General features: G+C 40.7%; 1 protein-coding gene across 8 annotated transcripts in view; it reads right to left on the bottom strand.

Annotated features, from left to right (window-relative positions):
• The window catches only part of kiaa0825 (KIAA0825 ortholog), a 314,659-nt gene that overhangs the window by 236,652 nt on the left and 55,563 nt on the right, over positions 1 to 22,444 (bottom strand). For all 8 annotated transcript variants that reach the window (XM_072281205.1, XM_072281210.1, XM_072281208.1 and 5 more), the window contains 3 exons: positions 22,010 to 22,192; positions 21,160 to 21,276; positions 12,374 to 12,513 (listed from right to left, as the gene is read on the bottom strand). In XM_072281205.1, the coding sequence (XP_072137306.1) occupies positions 12,374 to 12,513; positions 21,160 to 21,276; positions 22,010 to 22,192 (440 nt within the window). The remainder of the gene's footprint in view (positions 1 to 12,373; positions 12,514 to 21,159; positions 21,277 to 22,009; positions 22,193 to 22,444) is intronic.

The following is a 22,444-nucleotide window of genomic DNA, read 5'->3' as shown; positions in this document are numbered from 1 at the left end:
CACCCTATAGCTCAGGCCCTCAAGACCTGGCAATATTCCTGTAAATCTTCTTTGCATTCTTTCCAGCTTAACAATGTCTTTTCTATGACAGAGCAACCAGAACTATACACAGCACTCCAAGTGTGGTCTCAAAAACACCTTGTACAAATGCAACATATCCTCCAGACTCCTGCACTCAGTGCACTGCCCTGTATAAGGCCATAAGACCATAAGATATAGGAATAGAATTAGGCCATTTGGCACATCGAGTCTCCAGTGTCATTTCATCATGGATGATCAATTTTCCTCTTAGTCCCAGTCTCCTGCCTTCTCCCCATATCCCTTCATGCTCTGATCAATTAAGAATCTGTCAACTTCTGCCTTAAAAGACCTGGCCTCCACAGCTGCCTGTGGCAAATAATTCCACAGATTCACCACTGTCTGGCTAAAGAAATTCCTCCTCATCTCCATTCTAAAAGGATGCCCCTCTATTCTCAGGATGTGTCCTCTGGTTTTAGACTCTCTCACCATAGGAAACATCCTCTTCAAATCCACTCTATCAAGGCCTTTCTCCATTCAATAGGTTTCCATGAGGTCACCCCTCATTCTTCTGAATTCCAGCAAATACAGGCCCAGAGCCATTGTGCCAAGCACTTTCTTCACCACCTGATGGAATAGAAGAATAAACTCTGATTTGAATGGCCCAACATGAGAAAGCTCCAATACCTTGCACATTGTTTGCCTTAGAAGCACCACCAGGTCTTAGTGGCCATTTGTAAGCTTTTGATTGGATCATTAAATTCCAACTCACACACTTTTCCAAAAAGAAAGTGTGTGAGGTAGAGGTCATTGGTGAGGTGGGAAGGAACAGTGGTGATGCAGCAAACAGGCCATTAAAAGAATTGTTTTAGCTACAACACTTGTATCTTTATAAACACTAAACATACCAATATTTGACTGCATATGCTTAAAAATTCAAGTTTTCATATGAATCACTCTCAAAGTGTTTTTGATTGTCAGTCCTCACTCCCTGCAAAACAGTTATGTTTCACTGTAATAGATTAATAACCCCTGTCAGAATGTCCTTGAACTTTGAGTACCAGATGGCAAGATATAATACACTACAGCAGAGAAATAAGAGGGAGGCTATGATTGTGTATTTGTCAGTCTTTGTGAGGAATGACAGGTATTTGACTAAGTAAGCAAATGCAATACCCTGAACCAGTAAAGAACATGACAGAAACTGAAACCTTATTTGTACCTCTGACAAACATTAAACTGTCCAAAAATGGCAATGCTGAAATAGGTTATCAAACTAAAGCACGAAGACCTGATTTTTTTTTCTTATTTGAAGGTATCAGGTAATGATTCTCTCAGAAAGATGATGAAAAGATTGATTGTTCACAGCACACTTTAGAAATAATCACAACCACCCCAAATCATTTAAAACACTTTATTCACTTGGATAAATCTTTATATCTAATAATCCTGTGAATCTTAAACCATATTTCAAGGAATACAAATGAGATGCTAAATATAAAATGAAAGTATAATGATACAATAAAATTTAATATCTATCTGTAAAATATCCACAGTACATCCGTATCTTCAAAATGAGGCTCCAGTGCACTAGATCGAAAGAGGCAACAAAGGATTGTAGACTCAGCCAGCTTCATTGTGGAAACAAGCCACCCCAGCACTGAGGGCATTTTCAAAAGTCAGTGCCTCGAGAAGGTGGCATCCTTCATTAAGGACCCTCACTTCGCTGTCTAGGACATGCCCTTTTCTCATTACTACCATCAGGGAAGGTTACAGGAGTCTAAAAACCATCACCCAATGATTTAGCAATAGCTTTTTTCCCTCTGACATCAGATTTCTGAAAGGTCCATGAACCCATGAATACCATCTTCCTATTCTGCTTTTACACTATTTATTTATATTTTTTATTGTAACTTATAGTATTTTTAACGTCTTGCACTGTACTGCTGGCACAAAACAAAAATATAATGAATATGTCAGTCATTATAAACCAGGTTCTGATTCTGATTCTGATTCTAGAGCTTAAGATAGCAATGTAAATTGGAATCTCCTTCTAAAAATCCACAAAATTTATTTTCTACAAAAATACAAAGAGAGGGAAATCAGACACTTTCTAAATGTGTATATAATCCTCAAAATGATTTCAGTCTTCAGAAGCGGGCTCAATAATTACATTTAGCTTCAGTGAGTTCTGAGCTACTATCAGGGGTAGCTCTGATAATGAGAGCTGGCATTGAAGTATTTTGGTAAAAAGAAAATTGGATAGGAATTCAGAAGCAAGGGAGAGAAAACACAAGACAGAGCAGTTTATTACAGTTTTACTATCGAAGGAAGTATCAATCAGGAAGAAATAGTGAGAATGAGTATCAGAGTTAATACAATAACAATAATCATGATTGACTTTAATCATTATATAGATTGGAATAACAAAAACTGTTAAAAGGTGGTCTTGAGAACAACATCATGGAATATCTTTGAGGCAGTTCCCTACAACAAATTGATCGATTATACAACCAGAATACAGGTTATTTGAAATCGAACATCATTTAGAATCTTGCAACAGTGTCATGTAGAAGGTTCAGTGGGCTGCCTACCTCTGTAAAGAAAGCCAGTGTAGGAAATCATGCTTTGCACAATGTAAGTTCTTTAAAAAAAACAAACACTTCATTATGAACTTAAATTACAGGCTATCTTCAATTATCTTAGAGAATGAATGAAGGTGCTGAGACAGATCTGGTCAAGCACAACAAAGCAGAATTAATTGGTAACCTTATAATAATCTCAATTTAATTTGGGACTAACAAATTTCAAATATGAAACTAATCTTAAATAGAAGCAAATACAAGGGTATAATGGCTGACTTGGCTAATGTATGTAAAAAAGTATCATGATAGTTAGCAGTTGCAGATATTTTAAAAATAATTTTATAATAGTCAATGCATTGGAATATAAATATTTGGCAGGGAAGTGATCTATTTTGAATCCAGCGAAGGCTGTCTTAAAAAAAGATATGAAGAGAGAAAACAGAATGTGAAAGAAAATTAGGAAGAAAGAGACTGGCTATTAGTAAGCAAGAAGAAAGAGAATACCAGAACCAAATTCAAGTAAATTGTGTTTTAGTTCCTTGGAAGTTTAGACTAGGCAATCAATAATGAGAAATGATGAAACATCAGAGGCATTTAACAATTATTTTCCATCTTCCTTCCCATTAGAAAACACTCGAACTAGACCAAGAAAGTAAGTAATAAGAGGAAAAACATACGAGGACAAGGAACATGAAACAATCAATATCACACACTGAAAAAAAACTGACAAACTAGTACAATTAAATGCCACCAGACTCCTTGCAACTGATGGCTTTATCCTTGGGATCTAAAACAGGTGTCTGCAAATATGCTGGAGCAAATTATTGTGATTTCCCCAAAATTCTCCAGATTTTTGAAAAGCACCAGCAGACTGGAAAACAGCAATCTTAACCATATTATTCAAAAAGGAGGAAAAACAAAATTAGGAAACTAAATCCTTGCCTTCAGCAAATACTGGCATCCATTAGTGAGAATGGACAAATAGAAAAACATAAAGTTAATAGATTTATAATGGGAAAATTGTGTTGAACACATTTATTGGAAATCTATGAGGATGTAACCAGAAAGTAGAATAAGCAAAGCCATTGCACTTTGTGCATCTGGATTTCCAGAGGCATGAAATAAAATGTCACATAGAAGTTTATTGTAGAAGATTAAGAATCAATAAATTGAGGATAATATATGTATTAATGTGAACAGCAATGATTAACAAATTTAAAAGAGAAGATAATGATAAATAGATCCATTTCAATTTGGCAAGGTGAAATTAATGGGGGTTCCTTGTGACCTGAACTATTTACAACAGATGATACGACAGGACCTGGGTCTTAGAACAAGGAACAACCCAACGTTTGGACAATTTCAATGCTGGGTCAGGTGGATTGAAAAGCCGGGCCCGGTGGATCGAAAAGGCAGTGTGTTGGGGCGGTTCTGCTCGCTGATCCACATCATTTGCTTCGGTCTCCACTGCACTGAGACTGAAGCTGTGGGCCTGCTCTGGGCTTCATGGCTAAGGACTCACTTTGGTTTTAAATGCCATTTGCTTACTTTTATTGTTTGCACAATTTGTTTCTTTTTCTCTCTCTCTCTTGAACGTTTGTTGGTCTTTTTTTTAACTGGTTCTTTTGGGTTTCTTGCTTTGTGACTGCCTGTGAGGAGACACATCTCAAAGTTGTATAATGATAACATATTCTGATAATAAATGCACTTTGAACTATCTACAATCAATATTAATGATTTAATTGAAGGGACCTAGTGTAATATTCCATGTTTCCTGACAAGAAGGAAGCTAAGTATGCAAACAACAGGAATTCTGCAGATGCTGGAAATTCAAGCAACACATCAAAGTTGCTGGTGAACGCGTCCGGTGCTCCCGATGTGGCCTTCTATATATTGGTGAGACCTGACGCAGACTGGGAGACCGCTTTGCTGAACATCTACGCTCTGTCTGCCAGGGAAAGCAGGATCTTCCAGTGGCCACACATTTTAATTCCACATCCCATTCCCATCCTGACATGTCTGTCCATGGCCTCCTCTACTGTAAAGATGAAGCCACACTCAGGTTGGAGGAACAACACCTTATATTGCGTCTGGGTAGCCTCCAACCTGATGGCATGAACATCGACTTCTCTAACTTCCGCTAATGCCCCACCTCCCCCTCGTACCCCATCCGTTATTTATTTTTATACACACATTCTTTCTCTCTCTCCTTTTTCTCCCTCTGTCCCTCTGACTATACCTCTTGCCCATCCTCTGGTTCCGCCCCACCTTGTCTTTCTCCCCGGACCTCCTGTCCCATGATCCTCTCATATCCCCTTTGCCAATCACCTGTCCAGCTCTTGGCTCCATCCCTCCCCCTCCTGTCTTCTCCTATCAGTTTGGATATCCCCCTCCGCCTCCCACTTTCAAATCTCTTACTAACTCTTCCTTCAGTTAGTCCTGACGAAGGGTCTCGGCATGAAACGTCGACTGTACCTCTTCCTAGAGATGCTGCCTGGCCTGCTGCGTTCACCAGCAACTTTGATGTGTGTTGCAGGAAGCTAAGTATGTAAATTATGTGGAGGATACCTAAAATACAAGTGTAAAAAAGATGGTGCATGAATGCAAAGTGAAGCTATTCACTTTGATAGACTAAAACAAATACAGATTGGCCTAGAAATTCATTCACAGTCGGTAAATGCAAATAAATTTTTCAGGAGGTACACAGTGCTCTGTTATTAAGAGTAAGAAAATCTTGGTGGAATTGTACAGCTTTGATGAGATCATGCCTTGACTGCCACATATAAACAGACTCCTTATTTAAAGGAAGGATATGTTTCTCTAAGGAGTAATGCAGAGAAGGTCAATGAGATTCAGTGATTAGAGAAATTGAGTTGAGGCCTCTGTTGGTCAGGGTTGACCATAGATATTGTTTCCTAGCTGTCTAGGTATGTAAGCCTGGGCAGTACAATATGGAGAGCAAGCTGTTGCCCATGTAACAAGCTCTCCATCTCCACACACCTGATGAACCCAAAGGAACAGCAGCATTGCAGGAGTTGCCAATCAGCATTGAACTCAAAGTAGGATTGCCTTAGGGATTCCAGTTACAGATTTTTCCTTTGGGGTTTACTCCCAAAGCCTTCCCCATGAGTGGCTATAGCTGCAAGGCAGTGGAGGATTGAAATCAGGGTTTTCCTTTTCCTAGATGAGCTGCCAACCACGACTGACGAGCCCCATCTGCCTGGAAACATACAAGAATCTTACAGGACTTGAAAGGGTACATTTTGTTCAGAATATTTCCCTAAGTGGAGCAATCAGGATGGTGTAGGGTCAAGGTTGATTTCCCCCTGTAATGGTGAAACATCAGCTGCATGCTGTTAGATACTACTATGTTTCCAGCATCTCTATATAAACACTGACTAAGAAGCAAAATGTAAATGCTGGTGTTTTTCTACAAAGTTCTGTTGAATAGCACACATAAAACATTATTATAAGATAGAATTATTAGGTTGGTTTCAATCTGTGCAACTTTAGAACATAGAAAACATAGAAAACCTACAGCACAATACAGGCCCTTCGGCTGAAGAAGCTGTGCCAAACATATCCTTACCTTAGAAATTACCTAGGGTTACCATAGCCCCTTCGTTTTCTGAGCTCCATGTACCTGTCCAGGAGTCTCTTAAAAGACGCTATCATATCCACCTCCTCCACCACCGTCGATGGCAGCCCATTCCATGCATTCACCGCTCTCTGTGTAAAAAAAACTTACCCCTGACATCTCCTCTGTACCTACTTTCAAGTACCTTAAAGCTATGCCCTCTCGTGCTAGCCATTCTAGCCCTGGGAAAAAGCCTCTAACTATCTACATGATCAATGCCTCTCATCCTCTTATACACCTCGATCAGGTCACCTCTCATCCTCCATTGCTCCAAGGAGAAAAGGCCAAGTTCACTCAACCTATTCTCTGTAATGGCCACAACATCATAGCTCCATAGTACTGATCCATGCTCTAAGCTCATCAACTTTGTTCATAATACTCCTTGCATTAAAATAGACACATCTCAAACCATCGGTCTGAGCACGTCCCTTCTCTGTCACCTGCCTATCCTCCCTCTTGCACTGTCTCCAAGCTTTCTCTATTTGTGAACCAACCTCCTCTTCTTCTGTCTCTTCAGTTTGGTTCCCACCCCACAGCAATTCTAGTTTAAACTCCCCCCAGTTGTCAAAATGGGGGGGGGGGCTTAGGGAGCAAGGGTGGACGCAAATGCAAGACACATCTTATGAGGTTAATTAAATTGAGTTTATTGTTTGATACCAGGAGAGTAAAGCAGAAACAGGAATAGTGAACTGGACAAGGAGGCGAGGACAATACAACACGAAAGAACACCAGACAGTACCTATCTAGCTCCGGCGACAGAACTAGATCCAGGTGCAGGCGAGGGCTGCAGACGAGGGCTAGAGGCAAGAGGGGCAGAGAATGGATTCAGACCGGGGGGGGGGGGGGGAGGGGGGGTAGGACAGGAATCACAGACCGCCAGGGCCAGGACTTGACTCGGTACTTGGATGCCACCAGGGCCAGGAAGGGCCGGGACTTGACTCGGAACTTGGATGCCGCCAGGGCCAGGACTTGACTCGGTACGTGGATGCCGCCAGGTAGTGGCGAGCTCTCAACTCGGCCTGGGAACAGTAGACAGTGGTTCTTGATTCCCTCTGACGGGTTAACTGACGGACCCACCTTAGTGAGGAAACTTTGCAGTTTCGCTTTGGCAGGGTAACTTGACAGGGTTGCTCGGGTGAGGAAAGGCGAATTACTGGCACTTGCTTTGGGCGGAGACTAGGCTTGCTCCAGCCAGATGACATTGGCACGCCGTACCTTGGTGTCTTTGCAAACGCTCTCGCACCGAACAGCTGAAAGCCGGAGACGATAAACTACCAGTTCAGCCGGGAGTAAATTGCCTTCAATCACCAAGGCCGAGGGACATGGGAAAACAGGGAACCAAAGGGAAACAGGGAGTCAACAGTCCGGATCATAACATAAACAAAGTAAATTTAAAGGGACCCCGATCCGGACCATGACACCGATAGCCTTAGCAAACCTCCCTGCCAGGATATTGGTCCCCCTAGGATTCAAGTGCAACCAATTTTATTATGCTTCATATCACTAATCCTTTAAACTCTACAGTAAATGCTTTTTTCACATCTACATCTAAACTTCATTGTTTTAATGCTCAGCCTCCAGGCTTCCAATGAAGCGAAGTTCATATTATAGCTTTTGTTTTAACAGGAATGGCACCAGAGTAGTTAAATTGCTGGACTAGTAATTCAGGGCTAGAACTATCACTCCTGGAGTTATTGTAATTGTTCCTGCCTTTGGAAGCTCATTCCAGAAACCAACTACACTTTGTGTGAAAGTTTGCCTCTCCGATCTTCCTTTTAACCTCTTCCCTCTCAATGCAAACATATGCTGTCTAGCTATAGACAGACACATCATGGAAACAGACACTATCCATCTATCCTACTTCTGCCTCTCATAACTTTATATACCTCTATCATGTCAGTTCTCACTCTGCTTTGCTCCAGAGAAAATAAACCCAGTTATCCAATTTCTCCTATTAACTCAAGTCCTCCATTCCAGGTTACATCCTCATGAATCACCTCTTGTAACCTATATTACTGGTTCCTTATAGACGGGGGCGTTCGCTGGGGTACGGGAGAGTGGTGGGCATAGTTCCCTCTAAGCTGTGCGCATGTGCGTGCACACACACTTTTTTCAACCAGTGCACAAAGGAAACTAATGTGCGCACAAAAGGTTAGGAGGCAGTGATCATAACGTGATTGAGTTCACTGTGAAATTTGAGAGAGAGAAGCCGAAATCTGATGTGTCGGTATTTCAGTGGAATAAAGGAAATTACAGTGGCATGAGAGAGGAATTGGCCAAAGTTGACTGGAAAGGGACACTGGTGGGAACGACGGCAGAGCAGCTGTGGCTGGAGTTTATGCGAGAAGTGAGGAAGGTGCAAGAAAGATATATACCAAAAAAGAAGAAATTTTCGAATGGAAAAAGGATGCAACCGTGGCTGACAAAAGACGTCAAAGTCAAAGTTAAGGCAAAGGAGAAAGCATACAAGGAAGCAAAAATTAGTGGGAAGACAGAGGAAATTTTTAAAAGCTTACAAAAGGAAACTAAGAAGGCCATTAAGAGGGAAAAGATGAACTATGAAAGGAAGCTAGCAAATAATATCAAAGAGGATACTAAAAGCTTTTTCAAGTATATAAAGAGTAAAAGACAGGTGAGAGTAGATACAGGACCGATAGAAAATGATGCTGGAGAAATTGTAATGGGAGATAAGGAGATGGCGGAGGAATTGAACAAGTATTTTGCATCAGTCTTAACTGAGGAAGACATCAGCAGTATACCGGACACTCAAGGGTGTCTGGGAAGAGAAGTGTGCGCAGTCACAATTACGAGAGAGAAGGTACTGAGGAAGCTGAATAGTCTAAGGATAGGTAAATCTCCTGGACCAGATGGAATGCACCCCCGTGTCCTGAAGGAAGTAGCTGTGGAGATTGCGGAGGCATTAGCAATGACCTTTCAAAAGTCAATAGATTCTGGCATGGTTCCAGAGGATTGGAAGATTGCAAATGCCACTCCGCTATTTAAGAAGGGGGCAAGGAAGCAAAAAGGAAATTATACACCTGTTAGCTTGACATCGGTGGTTGGGAAGTTGTTGGAGTCAATTGTCAAGGATGAGGTTATGGAGCACCTGGAGGCAGATGACAAGATAGGCACAACTCAGCATGGATTCCTTAAAGGAAAATCCTGCCTGACAAACCTATTACAATTTTTTGAGGAAATTACAAGTAGGCTAGACAAGGGAGATGCAGTGGATGTTGTATATTTGGATTTTCAGAAGGCCTTTGACAAGGTGCCACACATGAGGCTGCTTAACAGGTAACAGCCCATGGAGTTACGGGAAAGTTACATACGTGGATAGAGCATTGGCTGATTGGCAGGAAACAGAGAGTGGGAATAAAGGGATCCTGTTCTGGTTGGCTGCCGGTTACCAGTGGTGTTCCACAGGGGTCTGTGTTGGGGCCGCTCCTTTTTACATGGTACATCAATGATTTGGATTATGGAATAGATGGCTTTGTGGCTAAGTTTGCTGATATAAAGATAGGTGGAGGGGCTGGTGGTGCTGAGGAAACAGAGAGTCTGCAGAGAGACTTGGATAGATTGGGAGAATGGGCAAAGAAGTGGCAAATGAATTACAATGTTGGAAAGTGTATGGTTATGCACTTTGGAAGAAGAAATAAATGGGCAGACTATTATTTAAATGGGGAGAGAATTCAAAGTTCTGAGATGCAACGGGACTTGGGAGTCCTCGTGCAGGATACCCTTAAGGTTAACCTCCAGGTTGAGTCGGTGGTAAAGAAGGCGAATGCAATGTTGGCATTCATTTCTAGAGGAATAGAGTATAGGAGCAGGGATGTGATGTTGAGGCTCTATAAGGCACCAGTAAGACCTCACTTGGAGTACTGTGGGCAATTTTGGGCTCCTTATTTCAGAAAGGATGTGCTGACGTTGGAGAGGGTTCAGAGAAGATTCACTAGAATGATTCCGGGAATGAGAGGGTTAACATATGAGGAATGTTTGTCCGCTCTTGGACTGTATTCCTTGGGGTTTAGAAGAATGAGGGGGGACCTCATAGAAACATTTCGAATGTTGAAAGGCATGGACAGAGTGGATGTGGCAAAATTGTTCCCCATGGTGGGGGAGTATAGTATGAGAGGGCATGACTTAAGGATTGAAGAGTGCCCATTCAGAACAGAGATGCGAAGAAATTTTTTTAGCCAGTGGGTGGTGAATCTATGGAATTTGGTGCCACGGGCGACAGTGGAGGCCACGTCATTGGGTGTATTTAAGGCAGAGATTGATAGGTATCTGTGTAGCCAGGGCATCAAAGGTTATGGTGAGAAGGTGGGGGAGTGGGACTAAATGGGAGAATGGATCAGCTCATGATAAAATGGCGGAGTAGACTCGATGGGCCGAATGGCCAACTACTGCTACTTTGTCTTATGGTCTTATAAATCGCATTTGGACGGTGTACAAAAGCTCAGGCAACAGAACCCGTCATTACCCGTTACAGGAGTGATACGCATGTTACGGTTCAGTGCAGATGATCGAGAGCGAAAACGATCAAACCCAGAGGAGATCAAAGTTGAGGTACAAGAATGGTCAGCTTTTGACTTCTCCACATTTGAAGACTGTGACTTCACATTTGATGATGAACAAGTTAATGCCTTATGTCTAAAATATCATGATTTTCTAGCTAAAAATATTGTAATAGTTAGACAATTTAATGATTTCAAATTTTCCATGCAAGAAAAAATTAAATCCAAACTGATTTCAAACTTTGCTCAAATGGTGGCATTTGTACTTCAAAATGAACAGCTTTGCCACCTTGCACAGTTGAATGGACATTGGGGAAACCTTTCTTGCGTATAGTGCAGACTGTGAGCGAGGTTTTAGCCTAATGAATCAACTCAAAAACAAGCTGAGAAACTGTTTAGGTGAATGTTATTTGGATATGTTAATGAGAATCAAAAGCTATCAATTGGATGGAAGTTCTATTAGTCTAGATAGAGTTTACAAAGAATGGGTAAATGCCAAAGACAGGAGAGAGAAAAAAATAACTGAGTGACTTAAATATGTATGTTATTTTGTTGTTATTCTGTGTAGTTTTATGTCAAATATTCTGTAAACCACATAAACTGTGCCATGTGTGCATTCAGTGCGCACATACTTTTGTTACAGGAAAAAAATTTGCACAACATAATATTTTTGCGCACACTGACTGCTAAAAATTAGAGGGAACATTGGTGGTGGGAATAAGCTCCCACTACCTATTAAATGCTCCCAATGGTATGCATTTCAAATAGCCTCTTAGTACCAAGTTCAACTCCTGGCCTTCATGTGTGGCTTAGCTACTAAGCCCAGTAGAACTGTTTTCACTGACAGGTTAAGGTGCGAAGTCAAGTTACTGGTGCCTTAAAACCAGTTGCTTCGGGCAGCTGGGACTCATCAGCCATGGTTGGCAGCTCATGTAGGAGGAAAATTCTTACATCAAACCTTTGCAGCCTTGCGACTATACTTACTCATGAGGCAGGCTATGGGAGTAAACACTAGGTTGGAGTCCTTAAGACACTCCTATGTTGAGTTTAATGCTAATTGGCAACTCCTGCAACACTGGTAGTGCCAAACCGTATCAGTCTCTGCCGTTCCTTTTGGATTCATCAGCTGCATGGAGAGGGGAAGCAACTTACTCTCCATATTGTACTGCCCTGGCTTATGTACTGTAGTAGACAACTAAGGCACAATATCTATGGCCTTCAAGGCCAACAGAGGGCTGGAACCTAAATGACTTATGGCTGATGCTTATCTGCCTTCTGAAGTAGCCAAAAGAAAATGAAACAATCCAAAGGGACATTGATTACCAGAGTTACCCATAGCTATGCAAGTCCCAACTCCACATAGTTCAGCCTGGGCACCAACTTTTCCAACTAAGACGGCCTTCCTAGAAATTGCTGAATTGGAGCACGGGATGAACAGGTAAAAAGTTGGCACAAAGATTTTAATGTTAATCAGTTAACATTCCAACCTTTTTCAGGCTCAAGAAAGTACAACCCCATGTAGATTTTATTATAGATCACAAAATTCCTCTCAGAAAGGTAATATATTTAAACATAATTATAGAAACCTTGCTGGTTATTAAATGGAATTCTATACTTACAGATATTATTCAGTAGAATTCGAGGTACCAGACAATCTTGAAATACAAGTATTTGCAGAAGTAAGTTCAAATCGCAGCTGGGTTGTGCTAATAACAAAGCCAGAAGCTGCTGAATAGATATTTTATCACATGATAGTGAGCTGGAACAGATACCAAAGATTACATTTAATTTAAATTTCAGAGATTAAATTATGTTTGTTCCCAAAGTTCTCAATTATGTTCCAAAAGATGATTAAATCAAGGTTTACTATTCGTAAAAGCTTATCATCTAAAGAACACCCCAGATAATTCCTACCTAACATATTATATCCATCCATCGCTATTGACAATAAGAATAGCATCATATATACTGAATAAAATGGAAAGAACCATGCAATGCCAAAGCAAATATAGATCTTTTTACTAATTCTCTTTAAACATACAGGTGACTTGAAAGATGCTCATAAAATGTCTAAATGATTGAGATTTGGTTAAATTATATATTAGAATATAATTTCAGTATACTCATGATTTAGAGTGGTTAACACAACGCTTTACTGTGCAGGAAACCTGGGTTCAATTCTTGCCATTACCTGTAAGAAATTTGTACGTTCACCCCATGACCATGTAGATTTCCTCCCACAGTCCAAAGACGTAGTGGTCGGTAGGTTAATTGGTCATTGAAAATTGTCCCATGATTAGGCAAACATTAAAAATGGGGACAACAAACAACAGGAATTCTGCAGATGCTGGAAATTCAAGCAACACACATAAAAGTTGCTGGTGAACGCAGCAGGCCAGGCAGCATCTGTAGGAAGAGGTGCAGTCGACGTTTCAGGCCGAGACCCTTCGTCAGGACTAACTGAAGGAAGAGTGAGTAAGAGATTTGAAAGTTGGAGGGGGAGGGGGAGATCCAAAATGATAGGAGAAGACAGGAGGGGGAGGGATGGAGCCAAGAGCTGGACAGGTGATTGGCAAAAGGGATACGAGAGGATCATGGGATAGGAGGTCCAGGAAGAAAGACAAGGAGAGGGGGACCCAGAGGATGGGCAAGAGGTATATTCAGAGGGACAGAGGAAGAAAAAGGAGAGTGAGAGAAAGAATGTGTGCATAAAAATAAGTAACAGATGGGGTACAAGGGGGATGTGGGGCCTTAGCAGAAGTTAGAGAAGTCGATGTTCATGCCATCAGGTTGGAGGCTACCCAGACGGAATATAAGGTGTTGTTCCTCCAACCTGAGTGTGGCTTCATCTTTACAGTAGAGGAGGCCGTGGATAGACATGTCAGAATGGGAATGGGATGTGGAATTAAAATGTGTGGCCACTGGGAGATCCTGCTTTCTCTGGCGGACAGAGCGTAGATGTTCAGCAAAGCGGTCTCCCAGTCTGCGTCGGGTCTCGCCAATATATAAAAGGCCACATCGGGAGCACCGGACGCAGTATATCACCCCAGTCGACTCACAGGTGAAGTGTTGCCTCACCTGGAAGGACTGTTTGGGGCCCTGAATGGTGGTAAGGGAGGAAGTGTAAGGGCATGTGTAGCACTTGTTCCGCTTACACGGATAAGTGCCAGGAGGGAGATCAGTGGGGAGGGATGGGGGGGACGAATGGACAAGGGAGTTGCGTAGGGAGCAATCCCTGCGGAATGCGGGGGGGGGGGAGGGAAAGATGTGCTTAGTGCTGGGATCCCGTTGGAGGTGTTGCTGGGCATTGTGGCTCAAAGGGCCAGAAGGGCCTACACCATACTGCATCTCAATAAATAAATAAATAGTCATTCCTATAATATAACTAATATGAACAGGTACAAATAAAAATATTGTATGCCTGTCAAGAAATCGCTCATCGAATTTCACAAATTTTGTGACTTTAACCAGAAATGACTGCTTTCACTATTAACTCATGGTAAAATTAGTATAGGATCACATAATGCTGTAAACATGGGTGGCAAACAATTCAACTTCTAGATTCATTTTCCAAAAAAATCTCGTCGTTTACAGATCTTGAAACGGATAAAGAGGAAGCCTGTGGCAGTTATTTTTGGCATTAATATCTGACTTTAATTGAACTTTTAAACCTCAAAGTAAATTTTTTATCAAAATATATATATGTCGCCATATACAATCTTGAAATTCATTTTCTTGCAGCACACTCAGTAAATCCATAATAGAATAACACAGCAACCATAACAGAAGCAATGAAAGACTGCACTAATTTGGACGTTCAACCAGTGTGCAAAAGACAACAAACTGTGCAACTACCGAAAGTAAGAAAGAATAATAACAAATAAATAAATAAATATTGAGAATGTGAGATGAAGAGTCCTTGAAAGAAAGTCAATAGGTTGCGGAAACATTTCAAGGATAGGGCAAGTGAAGTCGAATGAAGTTATCCCTCTGTTTGAGGGGTAGCAACTGTTCCTGAACCTAATGGTCTGAGTCCTGAGGTTGTTGTACCTTTTTTCTGATGGCAGCACGGAGAAGAGGGCATGTCCTGGGTGGTGGGGTCCCTGATGATGGATGCTGCTTTCTTGCAACAATGTTTTGTGTAGATGTGCTCAAGGTTGGGGAGGGCTTTACCCGTGATGGACTGGGCTGCATCCACTACTTCTTGTCGGGTTTCTCATTCAAGGGCATTGGTGTGATGCAGCAGTCAATATACTCTCCACAACACATCTATAATAATTTGTTGAAATTGAAATACATGCTGGGCCCAGGACAGGTTTTCTGATAATGAGGAATTTTAAGTTGCTGACTCTCTCCACCTCTGAAGAAGACTGGCTCACTGACCTCTGGTTTTCTTCTCCTGAAGTCAATAATCAGCTCCTTGGTCTTGCTGACATTGAGTAAAATGTTGTTATTCACCATTCACCCAGATTTTCAATCTCCCTCCTATATGCTGCTTCATCATCACCTTTGATTTGGCTTATGACAGAGGTGTCATCAGCAAACTTGAATATGGCATTCGAGCTGTGATTAGCCACACAGTTATAAGTGTACAGCAAGTAGAGCAGGGGGCTAAGCACACAGCCTTGTGGAGCACCTGTGCTCATGGAGACTGTGGAGGAGATATTGCTCCCAATCTGAACTGACTGGGTTCTGCAAGTGTGGAAATTGAGAATGAAATTGCACAAGCAGGTATTGCGGTCAAGGTCTTGGAGCTTATTGATTAGCTTTGAGGGGGTGACAGTATTGAATGCTGAGCTGTAGTAGATAAAGAACATCCTGATGTACGCAACTTTACTGTCCAGATGTTACAGAGTGAACAGCCAATGATATGGCATCTGCTGTGGACCTGACGCTCCAGTAGGCAAATTGGAGTGTGTTCAAGTTGCTTCTCAGGTAGGAGTTGATATGTTTCATCAGAAACCTTATAAAACACTTCAACACTGTGGATTTAAGTGCTATTGGACAATCATCAAGTCAAGTTATTATGTTCTTCTTAGGCACCAGTATCATTGAAGACCGCTTGAAGCAGGTAGGTACCTCAGACTACTGAAGTAAGAGGCTAAAGATCCTAATGAAAACACCAGCCAGTTGATCAGCACAGTGTTTGTACTTTGCTAGGTACCCCATGTGGGCCGGATGCTTTTCCTGGGTTTACCCTCCTGAAGGCTTCTTGCATGTTTGCCTCAAGAGACTTAAATTACAGGATCATCAGGGGCTGTGGGAGTTCGTGATGGATCCTCCTTGTCTTGATAGTCAAAGAGAGCATAGAAGGCATTGAGCTCATCTGGAAGCAAAGCCCTCTTGTCACTGATGTTACCTGATTTAAGTTTATAATAGGTGATAGTAATCAAGCCCTGTTACAACCTTCGACATCCTTCATTGATTCACATTTAGACCAGAATTGCCTCTGCATGTGAAATGGCTTTCCAGAGGCAGAGGTAATACCTGGAAAACCTCTTGTAACTTTCTTGGTCACTAGACTTGAATGCTTCTGATCTGGCTCTCAGTAGATTGTGGACCCCATGGTTCATCCAAGGCTTCTAGTTGGGGAAGGCTGAATGATTTTATGGGGACTACACTTTTTATCAAAATATTTGTAGTTTCCAAAATTCTAAATCAAATTTCATTTAATAAGTATCATAGTCATAGTCATACTTTATTGATCCCGAGGGAAATTGGTCAAAAAGCAATAAAGCATGGATACAGGGTCTTTAGTCCAACAAGTCCATGCCAACCACGTTATCCACCAAGTTAGTCCCAATCTCCTGTATTTGACTCGCCAGGCACCCAACCTTACCTCCCAAGTGTTTCATAATAACATTATTCTTCCTGCCTCAACTACTTTCTCTGTCAGCTCATTCCATATACTCACCATTTTTGATGTGGAAAAAGTTGCCTTTCAGATCCCTTTTAAACCTTGCCCCTTTCACCCGGAAATCTATGCTCCCTAGTTTGGACCGCTCTACCCTGTGGAAAAGATGGCTACCATCTACCTTATCTTTGCCTCTAACAATTTTAAACACTCATATAAAGTCACTCCTCATTCTCCTGAGTTCCAAACAATAAAAACCACTATGGCCAATTTCTCCCTATAATTTAGTCCCTCTGTTCATGGCAACATCCTTGTAATTTTTTTTCTGTACCCTTTCCAGTGCAACCATGTCTTTCCAATAACAGGGTAATCAAAACTGTACACAGTACTTCAAGTGCGGCCTCACAAATAACTTGTATAACTATAAAATATAATGTTCTAAATCCTATACTTAATGCCCTGACTGATGAAGGCCAGTGTGTTAAACACATTTTACACCACACAGTCTACCTATGACACCGTTTTCAAGAAACTATGCAGTTGTACTCCTTGGCCCCTCTATTCCAATGTGCCCCCCATCATTCATAGTAAAAGACCTAATCTGACTAACTTTCTAAAATGCATCACCTCATAATTAGCTGCATTGAAATCCAATTGCCACTCCTCGGCTCACTTCCAGAAATGACCACAATCCTCCTGTAATCTACGATAACCTTCTTCACTATCAACACCTCCTAATTCCACATCATCTGCAAACCCGCTGATCAACCTTGAGCATTCACATCCAAATCACTTATATAAATAATGAATAACAAAGGTTCTCCATTCTGAGAAACAACCTTCAACCACCACCCTAAGCTTCCTACCTCCAAGCCAATTTTAAATCCACCTAACTAGCACTCACTAGATTCCATGGTACCTAACCTTGAAGACTAGCCTGCTGTGCAGGGCCTTGTCAAAAGCCTTGTTTAAGTCCAAACAGACTCCACTGCTCTACCCTCATTTACCCTTTTGGTTACTGCTTCAAAGAACTATGCAGATTCATCAAACACAGCGTCCAACACATAAAGTCACTCTGATTCCTCCTAATCAGACTCTGTCTGTCTAAACGTTGGAAGATCAAGTCCCTCAGAATTCCCTCCCGTAACTTCCCCGCCACTGCTGTCATGTTGTGGAGAAATGACAGTTGCTTTGATCAAAAATAGGTCTATTTAAACAGATTCTTTATTTTGAAATGTAAGTTTTGTTCATGAAGTCACTTTTCATGTACAGAAATGCTGTATAACATCAGTGAATTACATGGTTGAATAGCTTGTAGATCCTGAGCTCTCAGAAGATATTTTAGGTAGAATAGGAGCCAGATCAAAGAAGCACATCCATCAAACCTCAATGGAGTAACACACATGGTTTTCCCTTAGACTACTTCAAACTGTTTCCAGGTAAAAGTACAGCAATCAAAAAAACAAAGAGATTCAATTACAGATAATTAGGAACAAATATAATAAGTTCACGATTTTAATCAACATCATAAAGGTCAGGAGCAAAGCTCACATGACAGATACATTTCAGATGAACTCCTCATAAAGTGCAACCATGAACATACTTGAGTAGATTTAACTGTACATGCTGAACAGAGCCAGCTTTGTAATTTCTTTGGACATCTGCTGTATATTAAGCTGCCTTGACTTAAATATGTGTTCTACAACACTACTGAGACTTGAGTGAATGTGGTAAGCCACTAAGCAACTCTTTAAATAACCAAACAGAAAAATCATTAAAAGATAGCACAGAGACTGAATTAGGAAGCACAAATAAAAGAGGTAAACTCTGTCAAATGAGATACAGAAAGGAAGTGGGCAAAAGAAAACTGGATTAAGATAGGGAAATAAAAGAAGTAAAAATTAACAGTAACTATTTTTGTTTGTTTAATCCTGAACAATGATTGATTAGTTGTCCATCATATCTGACAATGATAGTTAAAAGGGCTAAAGAAATAAGCGTTAAAACTTGCAAAATTAGTTTTTACTGCCAGAGGATACTAGGCAGAAATTATGATGAATTAAAGAATTCAAAATTTTGATTTTTTTAAAAATTTAAAGCTACAGCGTGCAATAGACCCTACCGGCCCTTTGAGCCATGCCACCAACAATCCACCCATTTAACCCTAGTCTAATCATGGGACAATTTACAATGACCAATTAACCTACTAACTGGTACTTCTTGGTACTGTGGTTGGAAATCCACATATCCTACGGGGAGAATATACAAACTTCTTACAGACAACAGCGGAAATGAACTCCAAACTTCGACACCCCGAACTGTAATGATATCATGCTAGCTGCTATGTTACCAAGGCGCCCATTTAATACTTCCAATTAACACAGAAGCCACAATGTTTTATGGCAAATATTGATCGTTCCAGGAACTTCATCATGTTTTTTATATGTAAATGAGAGCTTGATAGCAAGATGATTTTGCACAGCTTGTAAGAGTAGAGGTGGGGGAGGAAGTACGGGATGGTTAGTGGGGAAGAAAGGGAAAATTAACCTTGGGTTGCAACTTCCAGTTTTGTGTCATGCATAATTAGATCACTGATCCAACTTAATGATTTTATGCTTATATAATGGTAGGTGCAGCTGAGTTTTGTTTACAGCAAAATCCTTCCAACGTATACCATATTTTAAATTAACCATACCCCTATGGCATTTCTGCCTTTGGTTAGAACATCCAATGTCTATAAAAGAGGAGGTGTAATCAATAAGAAATGAAGGAAAATTGCCACAGGCAGCAAAAAATAACATTTATGGAAAAATGCCAAACGTATTAAGACATGAGATATGAAATATCCATTTTTCATAATCAATATAAAGTACAGAATACATAAGATAGTTTTATATGGTCTGAGTAATAAAAATGTTTAGAAAGTGTACTTGTAAGAAAATCACATTCCTTGCTGTAAAGAAGTTGTGTGACAGAAACCAATGGAAATTTAGAAGTAGAAAGGAACAGTAAAGGAACAGATGTGATTGCCTGTCCATAGCAATGACAAGTATTCACAAAAAAATGCTGAACTGAGGGCAAAATTGGAAACACTTCATGGACTTTTTAGAAGATAGGACTTGTGAGATTGGATAATAAACACAGATGCTGTCCCATTCTACTGAATGTGCATAGGGGCTCATGTGACATACAGAATGCCTAAACGTTAGTTTAAATTTGCAAAAGCCATTTTGGTAAATGGTTGTTATTGCAAAATCAAAGCATTGACTGCATACTCTTGTTCAAATATATTCACTGTTTCTCTTGGAAATGTTCTTTCTTTTGGGTGGTCCATTGGGATTGAAGATGACTTACTTTCCCCTCCAATTTTGTGGATTTTAAGATGACTGATAGTCAACCTTGGGGTGTATGGGGTGTCCAGGGAGGGATAGCAGTTCTGGTGAAGGGGCTTGTCATGTCCATTCCAGAGCAGCTCACTCACCTTTGGTCCCCACCGGACACTGAGTTCTCACCTGTGGCTCCAAGTAGCTGTTTGCATGCAACAGTGGCCACACAACTCCTACAGGTGGGCTAAACCAGGTGAGGGTGGCTGGCGGCCTCATACTCCTGTGAGATAGGGACATGCCTGTCCTAGCATACAAAGTCAGCTCTGGTGGACTGGGCCAATGAGATCCAACTGCCAGGAAGGTAGATCTAAATGCTTCATTGAGAGCAAAGAGCATGATATGGCACAGAAGACGTCATGGTCATCCACTGCAATCAGTTTGTGACACTTCTTTATATGCTGGACCTGGATTTATGAAGTCGAAGAGCTGAACTGCCCACTTTGAAAACTTCCCTGCCCAGGTTTCCTGTTATTGTCGGACACTATGGATGACCACCACAATAGGCAACCACAGATGGGGCTAAAGTAGCTCATGGGGTGCACAAGGAGACAGTTTATAGGATGATGCATCCTTCATGCATGGTGTCCGTGTGCTCTTGAAGCATGGCCTCAAAGTTCTCAACATCATCCTGAATTCTCTTATCCATGTGCAGCACTCTTGTTCCAGAGGTTCCCAGTAAGCAATGAAGATAATGTATTTCTTCAAGTTTCCCTTCTTCAAACTCCAGGAAAAAGAGAAGCTCCTTGATCTCTTCTGCAGGGATATTTGAATCTTTATTCTATGCACCTGGTAATCTGCTCCCATGACAGAGCTTTGAACAGCATGTCTATTTTGGGAATCAGACATCTGAAAAAGATGGTCTGTCTATCATAGCTGATTAGTAGTTCAATCCTGAGAATGTTAGCTTGGAAGGGGACAAGAATACTGGTTTACATATCTTTCCAGGAAACTTGGACGATCTTTCTCATGCCACTTACATGTTTGCTATGGGTAGTTCAGGTTTCAGGTTGCCTGATGGACCATGAATCTTGTATTAAGTTGGAGTTCATTGTTTCTATACATCCCTAACACCAATCTTATATGAATGATGACAATGTAGTTTGATGTTCAAGTAAAAATAACAATTAAAAATCCATAACTTCAAGAATGCAGAAAGCATTTTTACCTGGGTGATTCATATGAAAAAGAGGGTTGAATCCAATGTAACCATTCAAGTAAGCCACTATTCACTGGCTTTAACTGTGGTTCAGAATTGTGTTCACAGAATCCATCACAAAATACTCTGACAAAATTAAAATGGAGGAAAGAATTAACAAATTAATTGTAAATAATAGAAATGAAATGAAATATATTAATCTAATAAGTTAAAGCAGACTTAATTATGAAGATGAAAAGTTCAGAGCTGAATGTCAAAGCCATTAAATGGCTGCTGAAGGGAACAAAATTTATTTTGATAGGTCAGAAATAGAGGATGCAGTAGTACCAACATTAGGGACAGATTTTGAGATCTAATTAGTATACCCAAAACGCTGAAGCAGTAACTCAAGAAATCCCACAATCTCATTAGATATTTCAGGATAGGAGCTCCTACACTTGGATAGATTTTCACACCAGAACAGTCCAAGAAAATCCCAAGCCCTGAGTAGGTAAGTATTATTTTTTTCCCATGTTCAAGGCTCTAATTCAAAATGAGATCCAGGAGAAACAAAGTTCACTTATTAAACCTGTCATCATTCCATAACCGTTCATGTACCCTCATGATGCTAAAAAGGAACAGGTCTAATTTTCTTGCAACCCAATGACATAAATAATAAAAATTCCGAGTTTTGCTTCATTTGGGCGATTTTCAAATTTATTGCTCATAATTAGATCCTATTGAACATTGCAATTTAATTTCCAAACTCTTGAGCACCCATAAGAAATTCCACCAGTATTCTAATATATCCTAATCAAATTGTTCATTTTACAAATCAAAACATCTGTAAATATTAATAAATGGATTTGAATTTACTTACTCATACAGGTCTTCAAGTGGTGATGTCAAAACAGCTAGAACAGCCAGAAGGGCATTGCAATGGTTATGAATATTGAGAATCCAGTGAGGCACATCGTCCGAAGGTTGAAACAATTCCTCGGCTGAATGGCAGACTGACCATAAAAGGTTTTCAGTACAAAGAAGTATGGCTGTAATGTCAAATCTGTGGAGGAATGTATACTAATTATGTAAATTGCATGCAAAAATATTTCTATATTCACGTATTGCATTATGGTAATGCTATTAAACATTAAGGATTCATGGGTAGACTCTCTCTTGGTGGAGATGACGATAGCCCAACCCCTCATGGAGAAAATGTTATTTGCCATTTATCAACCCATACCTGGATGTTTTTTGGGTCTTGATACATATAGACATGGAATATTTCACTTCCTGATCAGTCCCAAAGGGAAAG

This window comes from Mobula birostris, chromosome 17, assembly GCF_030028105.1.
Source record: "Mobula birostris isolate sMobBir1 chromosome 17, sMobBir1.hap1, whole genome shotgun sequence".
Classification (NCBI taxonomy): Eukaryota; Metazoa; Chordata; class Chondrichthyes; order Myliobatiformes; family Myliobatidae; genus Mobula; species Mobula birostris.
This window is presented reverse-complemented; position numbering and strand designations above follow the sequence as displayed.